Raw genomic sequence first — 13686 nt, 5'->3', positions numbered from 1 at the left:
GAGCGGGGGCGGAAGGAGCCGAGCGGCCTCGAGGGGCGACGGAAAGAGCCGAACCCTCCCGAGAGGGGGGCGGAGCGAGCCGAGCGGCCTCGAGGGGTGACGGAAAGAGCCGAACGTCCCCGAGAGGCGCCGAAGCGCGACCGGAAGGAGCCGAACGCGGCCGGAAGGAGCCGAGCGCCGTGAGGGAGACGGCGGCGCCTAAGATGGCGGCGGCGGCGGAGGAGCCGTGCGACCTGTGCGGCGCCGCGGCGGCACCTTACACCTGCCCGCGCTGCAACCGCCGCCTCTGCTCCCTGCCCTGCTACCGGGGCCACGGCGGCTGCGCCGAGGCCTTCTACCGGCAGCAGGTGCTGGAGGCGCTGGAGGCCGAGCGCGGCGGCCCCCCTCCGGGCCGGGCCCGGCTGGAGGCGGCGCTGAGGCGGCTGCAGCAGCTACGCGAGGCCGAGGATGAGGAGGCGCCGCTAGGCCGCGGCCTCTGGGAGCGCCTCAGCCCGCAGGAGCAGGCCGCTTTCCAGCGCCTGGTGGAGACGGGCGACGTGGCCGCCTTGGTGCCGCCTTGGAGACCGTGGTGGTGGCGGCGGAGCCGCCCGGAGCGGCTGGTGGAGGAGGTGGGGGAGCCCCCGGGAGAAGGAGGAGAGGAGGAGGAGGAGGACGAAGGCCCCGCGCCGCCCGCCGCCGTGCCCCCGCTGCTCTCGCTGCGCCGCCAGCCGCCATCGCCGCTGCTGCGCTTCCAGGTGCCCAACGCGCTGTGTGGCTACGCCTTCGCCCTGGCGCTGCACAACGGCGACGAGGCGCTGCTGCCCGAGCTGCCCGCCGCCGCCCTCGACGTCTCCGGCGCCCTGGGCGCCCGGCAGGTCTTCGCCTCCACCGCCGAGGCCTTGCAGGCCGCGCTGGCCGCCGTGGCCGCCCGCGGCTACCCGCAGTGTCCGCTGGGCGCCGCGGGGCCGGCGCGGGCGGCGGCGCAGCTGCTGCGGGGCGAGCGGGCGGCGGCGGCGGCGCTGGGCCACCTCGCCGGGCTGCTGCGCCGGGCGGCGAAGCTGCTGCCGCCGGAGGAGCGGCGGCGGTTCCGCGGCGCCGGGAAGAAGTGCGAGTTCCTGGCGGCCTGGAGCCGCGAGAACCCCGGCGTCCTGCGGCTGCTGGCGGCCGAGGCCGAGGCCGAAGCCGAGCGGCACCGGCGGGCGCTGGGCGAGGTGAGCGCTGGCAGCCGGCGCCTGGAGAGCGTCTGGGGCGGCAAGCGGCCCCCCGAGAGGAAGCCCCTCGTCGAGGAGCTGGACTAACGAGCGGCCCTCGTCAAGGAGCCGGGCTAACGAGCGCCCGGAAGGGCCCCTTGTCAGGGAGTCGGGCTAACGAGCGCTGGAAAGAGGTGCCACTCATCGAGGAATTGGACTAAAGAGCTCCAAAATGACACTGCAGAAGAACCCACTCATTAAGGAATTGGGCTAACGAGCCCCCCAAACCACCACCAGGCAAGGAGCCGCTCATTAAGGAATTGGGCTAACGAGCCCCCCAAACCACCACCAGGCGAGGAGCTGCTCATTAAGGAATTGGGTTAATGAGCCCCAAAAATGACACTGGGGAAGGAGCTGCTCGTCAAGGAACTGGGCTAACGAGCCCCCAAAATGCTGCTGGGGAAGGAGCCGCTCATTAAGGAAAAGGGCTGACGAGCCCCCAAAAATGACAGTGGGGGAGGATCTGCTCATTAAGGAAATGGCCTAACGAGCCCCCCCCAAATCACCACTGGGTGAGGAGTTGCTCATTAAGGACCGGGGCTAACGAGCCCCCCAAATCACCACTGGGTGAGGAGTTGCTCATTAAGGAAATGGCCTAACGAGCCCCCCCAAATCACCACTGGGCGAGGAGCTGCTCATTAAGGACCGGGGCTAACGAGCCCCCCAAAAGCATTTCCTTGAGGAAGGAGCCGCTCGTTAATGAACCGGCCTAACGAACATCCGAAAGACGCCCCTGAGGGAAGGACCCGCTCGTTAGGGAACGGGGCTAACGAAGAGCTCCCCGATGAACAGAGCTAATGCTGGGCTGCATGCAGGGCGGGTGGGGGGACCCTGGCTAAATAAACCCCAGTGGGCCAGGCCGCTAACGAGCAGCACTAACGAACAGCGCTAATGAGCAGCGCTAACGAGCCCCGGCGCGCGGATAGGAGCGAGCGGCGACGCGAGCTCAGAGCAGGCAGGTACGCGCAGGCGGTCGCCGCCGCTCTCATCCCCGGCGGGTTTATTCGGAGGGGAGGAGGGCGTCCCAGGATGCCGGGGCCCCTCCCGGACGCCGGGGCCCCTCAGTAGACGTAGGGCACGAGGCGGTAGGGCACGCGGCGGCAGTACTGCTCCCAGGCCAGGCCGAAGCGGCGGCGGCAGCGGCGCTCGTCCCCCGCCGCCCGCAGCCCCAGCAGCGCCGCCCCCGCCGCCAGCGGCGCGTAGGGCACCGGGTGGCTCAGGCCTGCGGGCAGCCGCCCTCAGCGCCGGGGCCCAGGCGTCCGGGGCCGGGGGGACTCGGGGGGCTGGCACTGGGGGGCCAGGGGGACCCGGGGGGCCGGGACTGGGGGGCTGAGACTCTCATGTTGGGGGCTAGAGGGACCCAGGTGTCTGGGACTGGGGGGCCGGGACCCACGTGTCGGAGGCCGGAGGGGCCCAGGCGTCCGGGACTGGGGGGACTTGGGGGGCTGGGACTGGGGGGCTGGGACCCACATGTTGGGGGCCTGAAGGGCCCAGGCGTCCGGGACTGGGGGGGGCTGGGGGACCCAGGCGTCCAGGACTGGGGGGCCAGAGGGACCCAGGCGTCCGGGACTGGGGGGGCCAGGGGGACCCAGGCGTCCGGGACTGGGGGGGCAGGGGGACCCAGGCGTCCGGGACTGGGGGGCCAGGATCCAGGTATCTGGGGCTGAAGGACACAGACGTCTAGGGCCAGGGGGCCCAGGCGTCCGGGACTGTGGGGAGGGGCCCCACCATGCAGGACGAGGGGGCCCAGGTGTCCGGGACTGGGGGCCAGGGGGACCCAGGCATCTGGGACTGGGGGACTGGGACCCACGTGTCGGAGGCCGGAGGGGCCCAGGCGTCCGGGGCTGGGGGGCTGGAGGGACCCAGGCATCCAGGACTGGGGGGCTGGGACCCACGTGTCGGAGGCCGGAGGGGCCCAGGCGTCCGGGGCTGGGGGGCCAGGGGGACCCAGACGTTGGGGACTGGGGTGTTGGGGCCCAGGCGTCCGGGACTGGGGGGCCGGAGGCACCCAGGCGTCCGGGACCGCGGAGAGGGGATCCCGACAGGCAGGACGGGGGGGGCCCAGGCGTCCGGGGCCGCGGGGAGGGGGTCGCGCCATGCGGGACGGGGGGGCCCAGGCGTCCGGGCACTCACCGCAGGGCAGGGACCAGGCCAGGGCCATGAGCAGGTCGCCCAGGTCGTCGGGCCGCCGCACCAGCCCCCACCAGCCCCCGGCCAGCAGCAGGCGGCCCGTGGCCGTGGGCACCGTGGGCAGCCCTGCGGGGGGCCCAGGCGTCCGGGGGGGGGTCGGCACCGCCCCGTGCGCCCCCCACCCCCCCAGGGGCCCAGGCGTCCGGGGGAACCTCCCCCACACACCCACCCCGAGGGGACCCAGGCGTCCGAGGAGGCCTGCACCTCCCTCCGGGGACCCAGGCGTCCGGGTGCCCCCCCTCGCTGAGGGCCCAGGCGTCCGGGCGCCCCTCCCCCAGCCCCGGGGGGCCCAGGCGTCCGGGCTCACCGGCCACGCGGGGGTCCTGGGGGTCGCGGCTGAAGAGGCTCTTCTGGGCCTTGGCGCCGCGGAAGATCACGAAGCCGAGGGCTGGGGGGGGGGAGGGGGAAGTGAGGGGCCCCCAATACCCCATAATACTCCCTGGTACCCCATAATACCCCCAGGACCCCCCGGTACCCCCAGTGTTGCCCTGTTACCCCGTTACTTGACACGTTACTCCCTGTTACTCCCTCTGTTACCCTCCCTGCTGTGCTGTTACTCCCTGATACCCCATTACCTGCCCCACCCCCCCGTTACTCCCCAATACCCCGTCACCCTCCCTGCCACCCCCATTACTTGCTGTTACTCCGCAATACCCTGTTACCCTCCCCGCCACCCCCGTTACTCCCCATTGCTCCCCAATACCCCGTCGCTCACGGTGCCATCCCCGTTACTCCCTGTTACTCTGCGATACCCCATTAGCCACCCCACCCCCCCATTACTCCTCATTACTCTGATACCCTGTTGCCACCCCGTTACTCCCTGTTACCCACCCCACCACCCCCATTGCTCACCATTACTCCCCGTTACCCCACTAACCACCCCGCCACCCACCCCCGTTACTCCTCGTTACTCCCCATTGCTCCCCAATACCCCGTCGCTCACGGTGCCATCCCCGTTACTCCCTGTTACTCTGCGATACCCCATTACCCTCCCCACCACCCCCATTACTCCCTGATACCCTCCCCACCACCCCCGTTACTCCCTGTTACTCCCCCCGTTACTCCATTACCTTCCACAATAGCCCGTTACCCACCCCACCACCCCCATTACTCCCCGTTACTCCCCTGTTACTCCCTGTTACTCCTCGTTACTACATTACCTTCCGTGATAGCCCATTACCCTCCCCACCACCCCCGTTACTCCCTGTTACTCCCCCTTACTCCATTACCTTCCACAATAGCCCGTTACCCACCCCACCACCCCCATTACTCCCCGATACCCTCCCCACCACCCCCGTTACTCCCCGTTACTCCCTGTTACCCCATTACCTTCCGCAACACCCCGTTGCCGACCCCACCACCCCCGTTACTCCCCGTTCCCCCCCCGCCCCCCCCCGGCGCCCGCACCGTAGAGCAGGACGAGGGCGGCGGCGGCCGGCAGCGCCAGGCGCCGGGGCCGGGCCAGCAGGAACTGGGCGGGGAGGCTGGCGCCGAAGGGCAGCCAGGCCAGCGCCCCGAAGGCCCCCAGGAAGCCGAAGGCCTCGGGCGGCCCCTCCTCCGCCTGCGGGCCCAGGCGTCCGGGAGGGACCACGCACAGACGCCCCTGCCCCCCCCCCCCCGCAGGGACCCAGGTGTCCGGGTGCCCCCCCCCCCAATGGGCCCAGGCATCCAGGTGCCCCCCCCCCGTGGGCACAGGTGTCCGGGTGCCCCCATCCCATGGGGACCCTGGTGTCCAGGCGCCCCCCCCCCCATCCCCAATGGGCCCAGGCGTCCGGGAACCCCCCCCACCATGGGCCCAGGCATGCGGGTGCCCCCCCCCCCGCAGTGGGTGCAGGCGTCTGGGTGCCCCCCAACTCCCATGGGCCCAGGCGTCCTGGTGCCCCCCCATCCCCCAGGGACCCAGGCATCCAGATGCCCCCCCCCCGCAGGGACCCAGGTGTCCGGGTGCCCCCCCCCCCATGGGCCCAGGCATCCAGGTGCCCCCCCCCCCCGTGGGCACAGGTGTCCGGGTGCCCCCATCCCATGGGGACCCTGGTGTCCAGGCGCCCCCCCCCCATCCCCAATGGGCCCAGGCGTCCGGGAACCCCCCCCACCATGGGCCCAGGCATGCGGGTGCCCCCCCCCCGCAGTGGGTGCAGGCGTATGGGTGCCCCCCAACTCCCATGGGCCCAGGCGTCCTGGTGCCCCCCCATCCCCCAGAGACCCAGGCATCTGGGTGCCCCCCCCCAGGGACCCAGGCGTCCGGGTGCCCCCCCACCATGGGCCCAGGCATCCGGGTGCCCCCCCATTCCCCAGGGACCCAGGTGTCTGGGTGCCCCCCAATCCCCTGGGGACCCAGGTGCCCCCCCCCAGGGACCCAGACGTCCGGGTGCCCCCCCCCACCATGGGCCCAGGCATCTGGGTGCCACCCCCCCAAGGGCCCAGGCGTCCGGGTGCCCCCCCCCCCCAGGTACCCCGGTGTCTAGGTGCCCCCCAATCCCCTGGGGACCCAGGTGCCTGGGTCCCCCCCCCTCCATGGGCCCAGGCGTCCGGGTGCCCCCCCCGCCCCCCCATGGGCCCCGGCGTCCGGGCACCTCGTGGCGCAGGCGCTGCAGCACGTAGAGGCCCTGCCCGGCCGCCACCAGCGCCAGCGGCAGCGAGGGGCCCCCCCGCAGCTGGGCCTCCCGCAGCACCAGCGCCGCGTCCAGCACCGCCTGCGCCCCGGGGGGAACGGGGGGGGAACGGGGAGTAACGGGGGGCATCCAGGGGCGAGGGAGAGCGTCCAAATAACGGGGGGTAATGGGGAGTAACGGGGGGCATCCAGGAGCGAGGGAGAGCATCCGAGTAACGGGGGGGAACGGGGGGGAGTGGGGAGTAACGGCGAGTAACGGGGGGTAATGGGGAGTAACGAGGGGCGTCCAGGGGCGAGGGAGAGCGTCCGAGGAACGGGGGGGAGTGGGGAGTAACGGGGGGTAATGGGGAGTAATGGGGGGCGTCCGGGGCGAGGGAGAGCATCAGAGTAATGGGGGGGTAACGGGGGATTAACGGGGGGTAATGGGGAGTAACGGGGGGCGGCCAGGAGTGAGGGAGAGCGTCCAGGTAAAAGGGGGGTAACAGGGAGTAACGGGGCGTCCAGGAGCACGGGAGAGCATCCAAGGAACGGGGGGGAACGGGGGGGGAACAGGGAGTAATGGGGGGTAACGGGGGGCGTCCAGGAGCGAGGGAGAGCGTCCAAGTAATGGGGAGTAACAGGGAGTAACGGGGGGGTAACGGGGAGTAACAGAGGGTAATGGGGAGTAACGGGGGCGTCCAGGAATGAGGGAGAGCATCCGAGTAATGGGGGGTAACAGGGAGTAACACAAAGTAATAGTCAGGCAGAACGTAACATGGGGGTAACGGGGAACACGAGAGAGCAGCAGAGTAACGGGGAGTAACACGGTACCAGACCGTAACACACGATCACAGGGATAACGGAAAGCATCAGAGTGACGGGGAGGAACAAGCAGCAACGAAGAGCAACGTGGGGTAACGAGGAGGAACATGGGGTAACGAGGAGCGACGTGGGGTAACGAGGAGCAACATGGGGTAACAGGGAGTAACGTGGAGTAATGAACAGTAACGGGTAACAAGGAGCAACATGAGGTAACAGGGAAAGGAAAAGTAACAGGGCAACAGGGAGTAACGTGGAGTAACAGCAACAGCAGTGCCGTGCCCCCACCCCGTTATCCCCAATTACCCTGTCCTCTGCTTCGTTACCCCCGTGTTACCCCGTGCTCCACCCCGTTACCCCCAATTACCCCATCCCTTGCTTCGTTACCCCCGTGTTACCCCGTGCTCCACCCCGTTACCCCCAATTACCCCGTCCCCTGCTTCGTTACCCCCGTGTTACCCCGTGCTCCACCCCGTTACCCTCCATTACTCCCATCCCGCACCCAGTCACCCCCCCGTTACCCCCCCGTTACCCCATCTCCCACCCCGTTACCCCCATTACCCCTGTTCCCCACCCCGTTACTCCCCCTCCGCCACTTTTACCCCCGTTACCCCGTCCCCTGCCCTGTCACCCCCCGTTACTCCCACCCCCTGCCCAATTACCCCCCGTTACCCCCGTCCGCTGCCCTGTTACCCCCCGTTACCGCTGTCCCCCGCCCCATTACCCCATTATCGCCACCCTGTTACCCCCCGTTACCCCTCTTACCCCTGTCCCCCGCCTTGTTACCCCCCGTTACCCCTGTTACCCTCATCCCCCACCCTGTTACCCCCGTTACCCCCCCGTTACCCCCCCGTTGCCCCCCCGTTACCCCCGGCCCTACCCAGGCGCCCAGGCCGGGGCGCAGGCGGCAGAAGCGGCTCAGCTCCAGGGCTCCCAGGCGGGGACCCGGCCCGCGGCCCACGAAGAACCCGTACACGGGACCCCCTGACGGGACCCACGGCGCCGCTGACCCACGGCGACCCACGGCGCGACCCACAGGTACCCCCACGGCACCCCCACCGTGCCCCACGGCCCCCACGGCCCCCACGGGGACCCGGCCCGCGGCCCACCAAGAACCCGTACACGGGACCCCCTGACGGGACCCACGGCGCCGCTGACCCACGGCGACCCACGGCGCGACCCACAGGTACCCCCACGGCACCCCCACCGTGCCCCACAGCCCCCACGGCCCCCACGGGGACCCGGCCCGCGGCCCACCAAGAACCCGTACACGGGACCCCCTGACGGGACCCACGGCGCCGCTGACCCACGGCGCGACCCACAGGTACCCCCACGGCACCCCCACACTGCCCCACGGCCCCCACTGGGTCCCCACCACGCCCCACAGCACCCACGCTGCCCCACGGCACCTATGTACCCCATGGCCTCCCCATAGCCCCCACGGCCACCCCATAGCACCCACAGCACCCACGTACCCCACAGCCACCCCATAGCACCCATGATTGCCCCACGGCACCCACATACCCCACGGCCTCCCCATAGCACCCACATACCCCATGGCCACCCCATAGCACCCATGATTGCCCCACAGCACCCACGTACCCCATGGCCACCCCATAGCACCCACAGCACCCATGTACCCCACGGACACCCCATAGCACCCACAAACCCCATGGCCACCCCATAGCACCCACGGCCGCCCCACAGCACCCACGTACCCCATAGCACCCACAGCCTTCCCACGGCACCCACATACCCCACGGCTGCCCCATAGCACCCACATACCCCGTGGCCACCCCATAGCATCCATGATTGCCCCACGGCACCCACGTACCCCATGGCCACCCCATAGCACCCACAGCCTTCCCACGGCACCCACAGCACCCACATACCCCACGGCCACCCCATAGCACCCACATACCCCACGGCCACCCCATAGCACCCACAGCACCCACGTACCCCACGGCCACCCCATAGCACCCACAAACCCCATGGCCACCCCATAACACCCACAGCCGCCCCACGGCACCCACATACCCCACGGCCTCCCCATAGCCCCCACAGCCACCCCATAGCACCCACAGCACCCACATACCCCACGGCCACCCCATAGCACCCACAGCCTTCCCACGGCACCCACATATCCCACAGCCACCCCACAGCACCCACGTACCCCCCGGGCCCCCCCCCAGCCCCCCCGGTGCCCCCCGGCCCCCCCGCTCACCGGGGCCGCGGCGGGGGCCGCGCAGGTGGAGGAGGAGGGCGAGGCCGAAGGCCAGGGCGGAGGCGGCGGTCGCCAGCTGGGGCAGCAGCTGTGGCAGCGGGGGCAGCGGCAGCAGCCCCCCCGCCAGGGCCCCCCCCAGGGCCCCCCCCAGCGTCGCCACCCCTGCGCACAGCGTCGGCCGGGGCCCCGCACCTGGGTGCCCGGGGCCCCAGCACCCCCCCCCCCGAGGGGCCCAGGCGTCCGGGGCCCCGCCGCACACCCCCCCCCCGGGGGCCCAGGAGTCCAGGACACCCCCCCAGGGAACCAGGCGTCCGGGGCCCCGCGCACCCCCTCCCAAGGGGCCCAGGCGTCCAGGGCCCCAGCACCCCCCCCCCAGGGGCCCAGGCGTCCGGGACACCCCCCCGAGGGGCCCAGGCGTCCGGGGCCCCGCCGCACCCCCCCCCCCCAAGGGCCCAGGAGTCCGGGACACCCCCCCAGGGACCCAGGCGTCCGGGGCCCCGCGCACCCCCTCCCGAGGGGCCCAGGCGTCCAGGGCCCCAGCACCCCCCCCCCCAGGGGCCCAGGAGTCCGGGACACCCCCCCCCAGGGGCCCAGGCGTCCTGGGCCTCACCACCCCCCCCAGCACCCTCCCCCCTCCCGAGGGGCCCAGTTGTCTGGGGCCCCACGCACCCACCACCCCCCCGGCACCCCCCCCAACGGGCCCAGGCGTCCGGGGACCTACGTGCCCCATAGACCCCCCAGCATTACCCCCCCCGCCATGGACCCAGGCGTCCGGGACACCCCCCCCCCCCCCCGGCCCCCCCAGGGACCCAGGCGTCAGGCCCCCCCCAGGCACCTTCCCCCAGGACCCAGGTGTCCGGGGACCTACGTGCCCCATAGACCCCCCCCCCAGGGACCCAGGCGTCCGGGTGACACCCCTCCCCCCCATGGGGACCCAGGCGTCCGGGTGACACCCCTCCCCCCCCCCCCAGGGACCCAGGCATCCGGGTGACACCCCTCCCCCCCCATGGGGACCCAGGCGTCCGGGCCCCCCCACCCACCACTGAGGCCGTGCGGGTTCCCGTTGCTGCCTCCCGGGTCGGGGCCATCAGTGACCTGGGGGGGGGGCAGGTGACACCGCTGTCCCCAACCCCCTCCCACCACCCCGTGGTGTCCCCAATGTCCCCAACCCCCTCCCCAATGTCTCCCTCGTGTCCCCAACCCCGTCCCTTCACCCCCAGTGTCCCCCCAGTGTCCCCAACATCCCCCCAGTGTCCCCAACCCCGTCCCACCACCCCTGTGTCCCCAATGTCCCCAACCCCCTCCCCAATGTCCCCTCGGTGTCCCCAACCCCGTCCCTTCACCCCCAGTGTCCCCCCAGTGTCCCCAACATCCCCCCGGTGTCCCCAACCCCATCCCCAATGTCTCCCTCGCGTCCCCAACCCCGTCCCATCACCCCCCAATGTCCCCAACACCCCCCTGGTGTCCCCAACCCCGTCCCTTCACCCCCAGTGTCCCCCCAGTGTCCCCAACATCCCCCCGGTGTCCCCAACCCCGTCCCGTCACCCCCAGTGTCCCCAATCTCCCCAGTCCTGTCCCCAGTGTCCCTGTGGGGTCCCTCTGTGATGTCCCCCCCATCCCTGTGTCTCCATTTCTGTCCCCATCCCCAATGTCCCCATGTCCCCAATGTCCCCATCCCTGTGTTCCCATGTCATGTTCCCCCATCCCTGTGTCCCCGTCCCCATGTCCCTCATGTCCCCATGTCCCCCGTCCCCATGTCCCTCATGTCCCTGTGTCCCCCTGTCCCTGTGTCCCCCGTCCCCATGTTCTCCATGTCCCCCCGTCCCCACATCCCCCATCTCTGTGTCCCCCTGTCCCTGTGTCCCCCGTCCCCATGTCCTCCATGTCCCTGTGTCCCCTGTCCCCGTGTCCCCCCTGTCCCCATGTCCCCCCGTGTCCCCCGTGTCCCCGTGTCACCTTGCGGGGGGGCAGCAGGCAGAGCAGCCCGTGCGAGGCCACCCAGGCGAGGACGAGGCCCACGGCGGGGGGGAGGGCAGGGCGGGGGGGGGCCCCCACCCCAGCCCCCACCCCGTCCCCGTCCCCGTCCCCGTCCCCGGCGCCGCCCCGCACGTCCCCACCAGCTGCACCAGCGCCAGCGGCAGCAGCAGCGTCAGCGCCCCGGCGCCTGTGGGGGCCCAGGCGTCCGGGAGGGGCCCAGGCGTCCGGCAGGGACCCCCCCAACCCCCCCCAGGGGGCCCAGGCGTCCGGCACGGGCCCAGGTGTCCGGGAGGGCCCAGGCGTCCGGCAGGGACCCCTCCCAACCCCCCCCAGGGGGCCCAGGCGTCCGGCACGGGCCCAGGTGTCCGGGAGGGCCCAGGCGTCCGGCAGGGACCCCTCCCAACCCCCCCCAGGGGACCCAGGTGTCTGGCAGGGGCCCAGGCGTCCGGCAGGGACCCCTCCCAACCCCCCCCAGGGGACCCAGGTGTCCGGCACGGGCCCAGGCGTCCGGCAGGGACCCCCCCCAACCCCCCCTCCCAGGGGGCCAGGCGTCCGGCACGGGCCCAGGTGTCCGGCAGGGACCCCCCCAAACCCGCCCCCCAGGGGGCCCAGGCGTCCGGCAGGGACCCCCCCCAACCCCCCCCTCCAGGGGGCCCAGGCGTCCTGGAGAGGCCCCCCCCCCGCCCAACCCTGGGACCACCCCACCCTGGGACCCAGCAGGGTGACAGGGGCCCAGGCGTCCGAGAGCCCCCCCTCCCCCCCCCCACCGGGTGCCCAGGCGTCCGAGCCTCCCACCCCCCCCCGGGGGGGCCCAGGCCTCCGGCCCCCCCCCCCTTACCCCAGGCCCCCCCGAAGTCGAGCTCGGCGGCTCCGCGCGGCTCCATCGGCCCCGACCTGCGACGGGGCCGCGGGTCAGGGGGGGCCGCGGCGGGGAGGGACCCAGGCGTCCGGGCCCCTCCCCCTTCCCCCCCCCCGAGGGACCCAGGCGTCCGGGCGCCCCCCCTCCCCCCCCCCGGCCGCCTTCACCTGTCGCTCGGCTCCCCCCAAGCCCCTCCCCGCGGGGGCGTGGCCTGCGCAGACCCCGCCCCCCGGCGGGCCCGGCTGAGGGATGAGGTCACCTCGGCGCGCGCTGATTGGCTGCGGCGCGCCGCGGGGCCCCGCCCCCGTTTAAAGGGACAGGAGCCCTGGTTTTGTGTGTGCGTGGGGGGGGTGACACGCTTCGGACACGCGTGTGACCACGACACGCGTCGTGCAGGGCCGAGTCACACACGTGTGACTGCGACACGCTTCGGACACGCGTGTGCAAGGACCCGACACGCTTCAGACACGTGTGTGATCCTGACACGCTTCGGACACGCGTGTGCAAGGACCTGACACACTTCAGACACGTGTGTGATCCTGACACGCTTCAGACATGCGTGTGCAAGGACCCGACACGCTTCAGACACGTGTGTGATCCTGACACGCTTCGGACACGCGTGTGCAAGGACCCGACACGCTTCAGACACGTGTGTGATCCTGACACGCTTCGGACACGCGTGTGCAAGGACCCGACACGCTTCAGACACGTGTGTGATCCTGACACGCTTCGGACACGCGTGTGCAAGGACCCGACACGCTTCAGACACGTGTGTGATCCTGACACGCTTCGGACATGCGTGTGCAAGGACCCGACACACCTCGGACATGCATGTGACCACGACACGCCTGGGACACGCGTGACCCCAACACACTTCGGACACGTGAGTCCCCCCCACCTCACACCCGCGTCCGTGCTGCCCCGCACACGCGTGTGAGGCCGTGTGCCAGCCTCGCCCGCGTGTTGTGACCCCCCCCGCACACGCGTGTGGCGCCCCGACACGCCTCGCACATGGCGGCTGCACGTGGAGGTAGCAAAGAGAGCGTTTAATGGCAATAAAGGGTCACAAAGGCGTCGCACGAGGGGTCGTCGCACGAGGGGCGTCCTCGCACGAGGGGTCGTCGCACGAGGGGTCGTCGCACGAGGGGCAGCGCTTGCACGAGGGGCGTCCTCGCACGAGGGCACGTCCTCACGTGCCGGGGGGTCCTCGCACACCTGGGGACGGTCCTCGCACGAGGAGCTGTGCTCGTGCGGGGAGAGGTGTCCTCGCACAGGGACCGTCGTCGCACGGGGACGTGTCCTCGCACGGGGGTGGTGTCCTCGCCCGGGGACGTGTCCTCGCCCGGGGACGTCCCCCGCCGTCACTCCACGACGAGGTCGAAGCGCTCGGCCTCCTCGAACTGGGCGTTCATGCGGGCGGCCCAGGCCTCCAGCTCCCCTTGCTGCGGGCGCGGGGACACGCGTCGGGGGTGGCGGGGGACACGGGGACACGCGTCGGGGGTGGCAGGGGACATGGGGACACAGGTCAGGGGTGGCAGGGGACACGGACATGGGGACACGCGTCGGGGTGGCAGGGGACACAGGGACACGCGTCGGGGGCGCGGGGACACAGGGACACGCGTCGGGGGGACTGGGGACGTGGGGTGGCAGGGGACACAGGGACACGGGTCAGGGGGCACGGGAGGACACGGGGAGGACGCAGGGAGGACATGGGGGGACACGGGGACACGCGGGGACATGCAGGAACATGGGGGGACACAGAAGGACATGGGGACATGAAGCTGAAGGGACACAGAGG

At 71.7% G+C, this 13686-nt stretch overlaps 2 protein-coding genes across 2 annotated transcripts; one reads left to right on the top strand and one right to left on the bottom strand.

The window, feature by feature from the left end:
- The first annotated feature begins 83 nt into the window (after positions 1 to 83).
- Positions 84 to 2104, top strand: ZNHIT2 (zinc finger HIT-type containing 2). The gene has a single exon (XM_064503135.1). It carries the CDS (start codon positions 204 to 206, stop codon positions 1275 to 1277), a length of 1074 nt encoding a protein of 357 aa, XP_064359205.1. The 5' UTR covers positions 84 to 203; the 3' UTR covers positions 1278 to 2104.
- Positions 2105 to 2189: 85 nt separating this feature from the next.
- TM7SF2 (transmembrane 7 superfamily member 2) lies at positions 2190 to 13402 on the bottom strand. The gene is made up of 12 exons (XM_064503140.1): positions 13259 to 13402; positions 12056 to 12166; positions 11868 to 11923; positions 11009 to 11216; positions 10093 to 10147; positions 9053 to 9214; positions 7709 to 7812; positions 5993 to 6112; positions 4827 to 4980; positions 3727 to 3807; positions 3363 to 3485; positions 2190 to 2451 (listed from the first exon to the last, which is right to left on the bottom strand). Exons 1-12 carry the CDS (start codon positions 13400 to 13402, stop codon positions 2291 to 2293), a joined length of 1479 nt encoding a protein of 492 aa, XP_064359210.1. The 3' UTR covers positions 2190 to 2290.
- Between the last annotated feature and the right edge of the window lie 284 nt (positions 13403 to 13686).

The sequence above is a fragment of the Dromaius novaehollandiae genome, chromosome 35, assembly GCF_036370855.1.
Source record: "Dromaius novaehollandiae isolate bDroNov1 chromosome 35, bDroNov1.hap1, whole genome shotgun sequence".
NCBI classification, from domain to species: Eukaryota; Metazoa; Chordata; class Aves; order Casuariiformes; family Dromaiidae; genus Dromaius; species Dromaius novaehollandiae.
The sequence above is the reverse complement of the archived record's forward strand: the minus strand, read 5'-3'. Positions and strand labels throughout refer to the sequence as shown.

Coding starts and splice junctions, on each gene's coding strand:
- ZNHIT2 (XM_064503135.1), top strand. CDS start 204: ATGGCGGCGGCGGCGGAGGAGCCGTGCGACCTGTGCGGCGCCGCGGCG.
- TM7SF2 (XM_064503140.1), bottom strand. CDS start 13,402: ATGTCCCCTGCCACCCCCGACGCGTGTCCCCGTGTCCCCCGCCACCCC. Junction 12,167..13,258: donor CCGAGCGCTTCGACCTCGTC/GTGGAGTGACGG, acceptor GGCGCGCCGCAG/CCAATCAGCGCGCGCCGAGG. Junction 9,215..10,092: donor GAACCCGCACGGCCTCAGTG/GTGGGTGGGGGG, acceptor CGCTGTGCGCAG/GGGTGGCGACGCTGGGGGGG.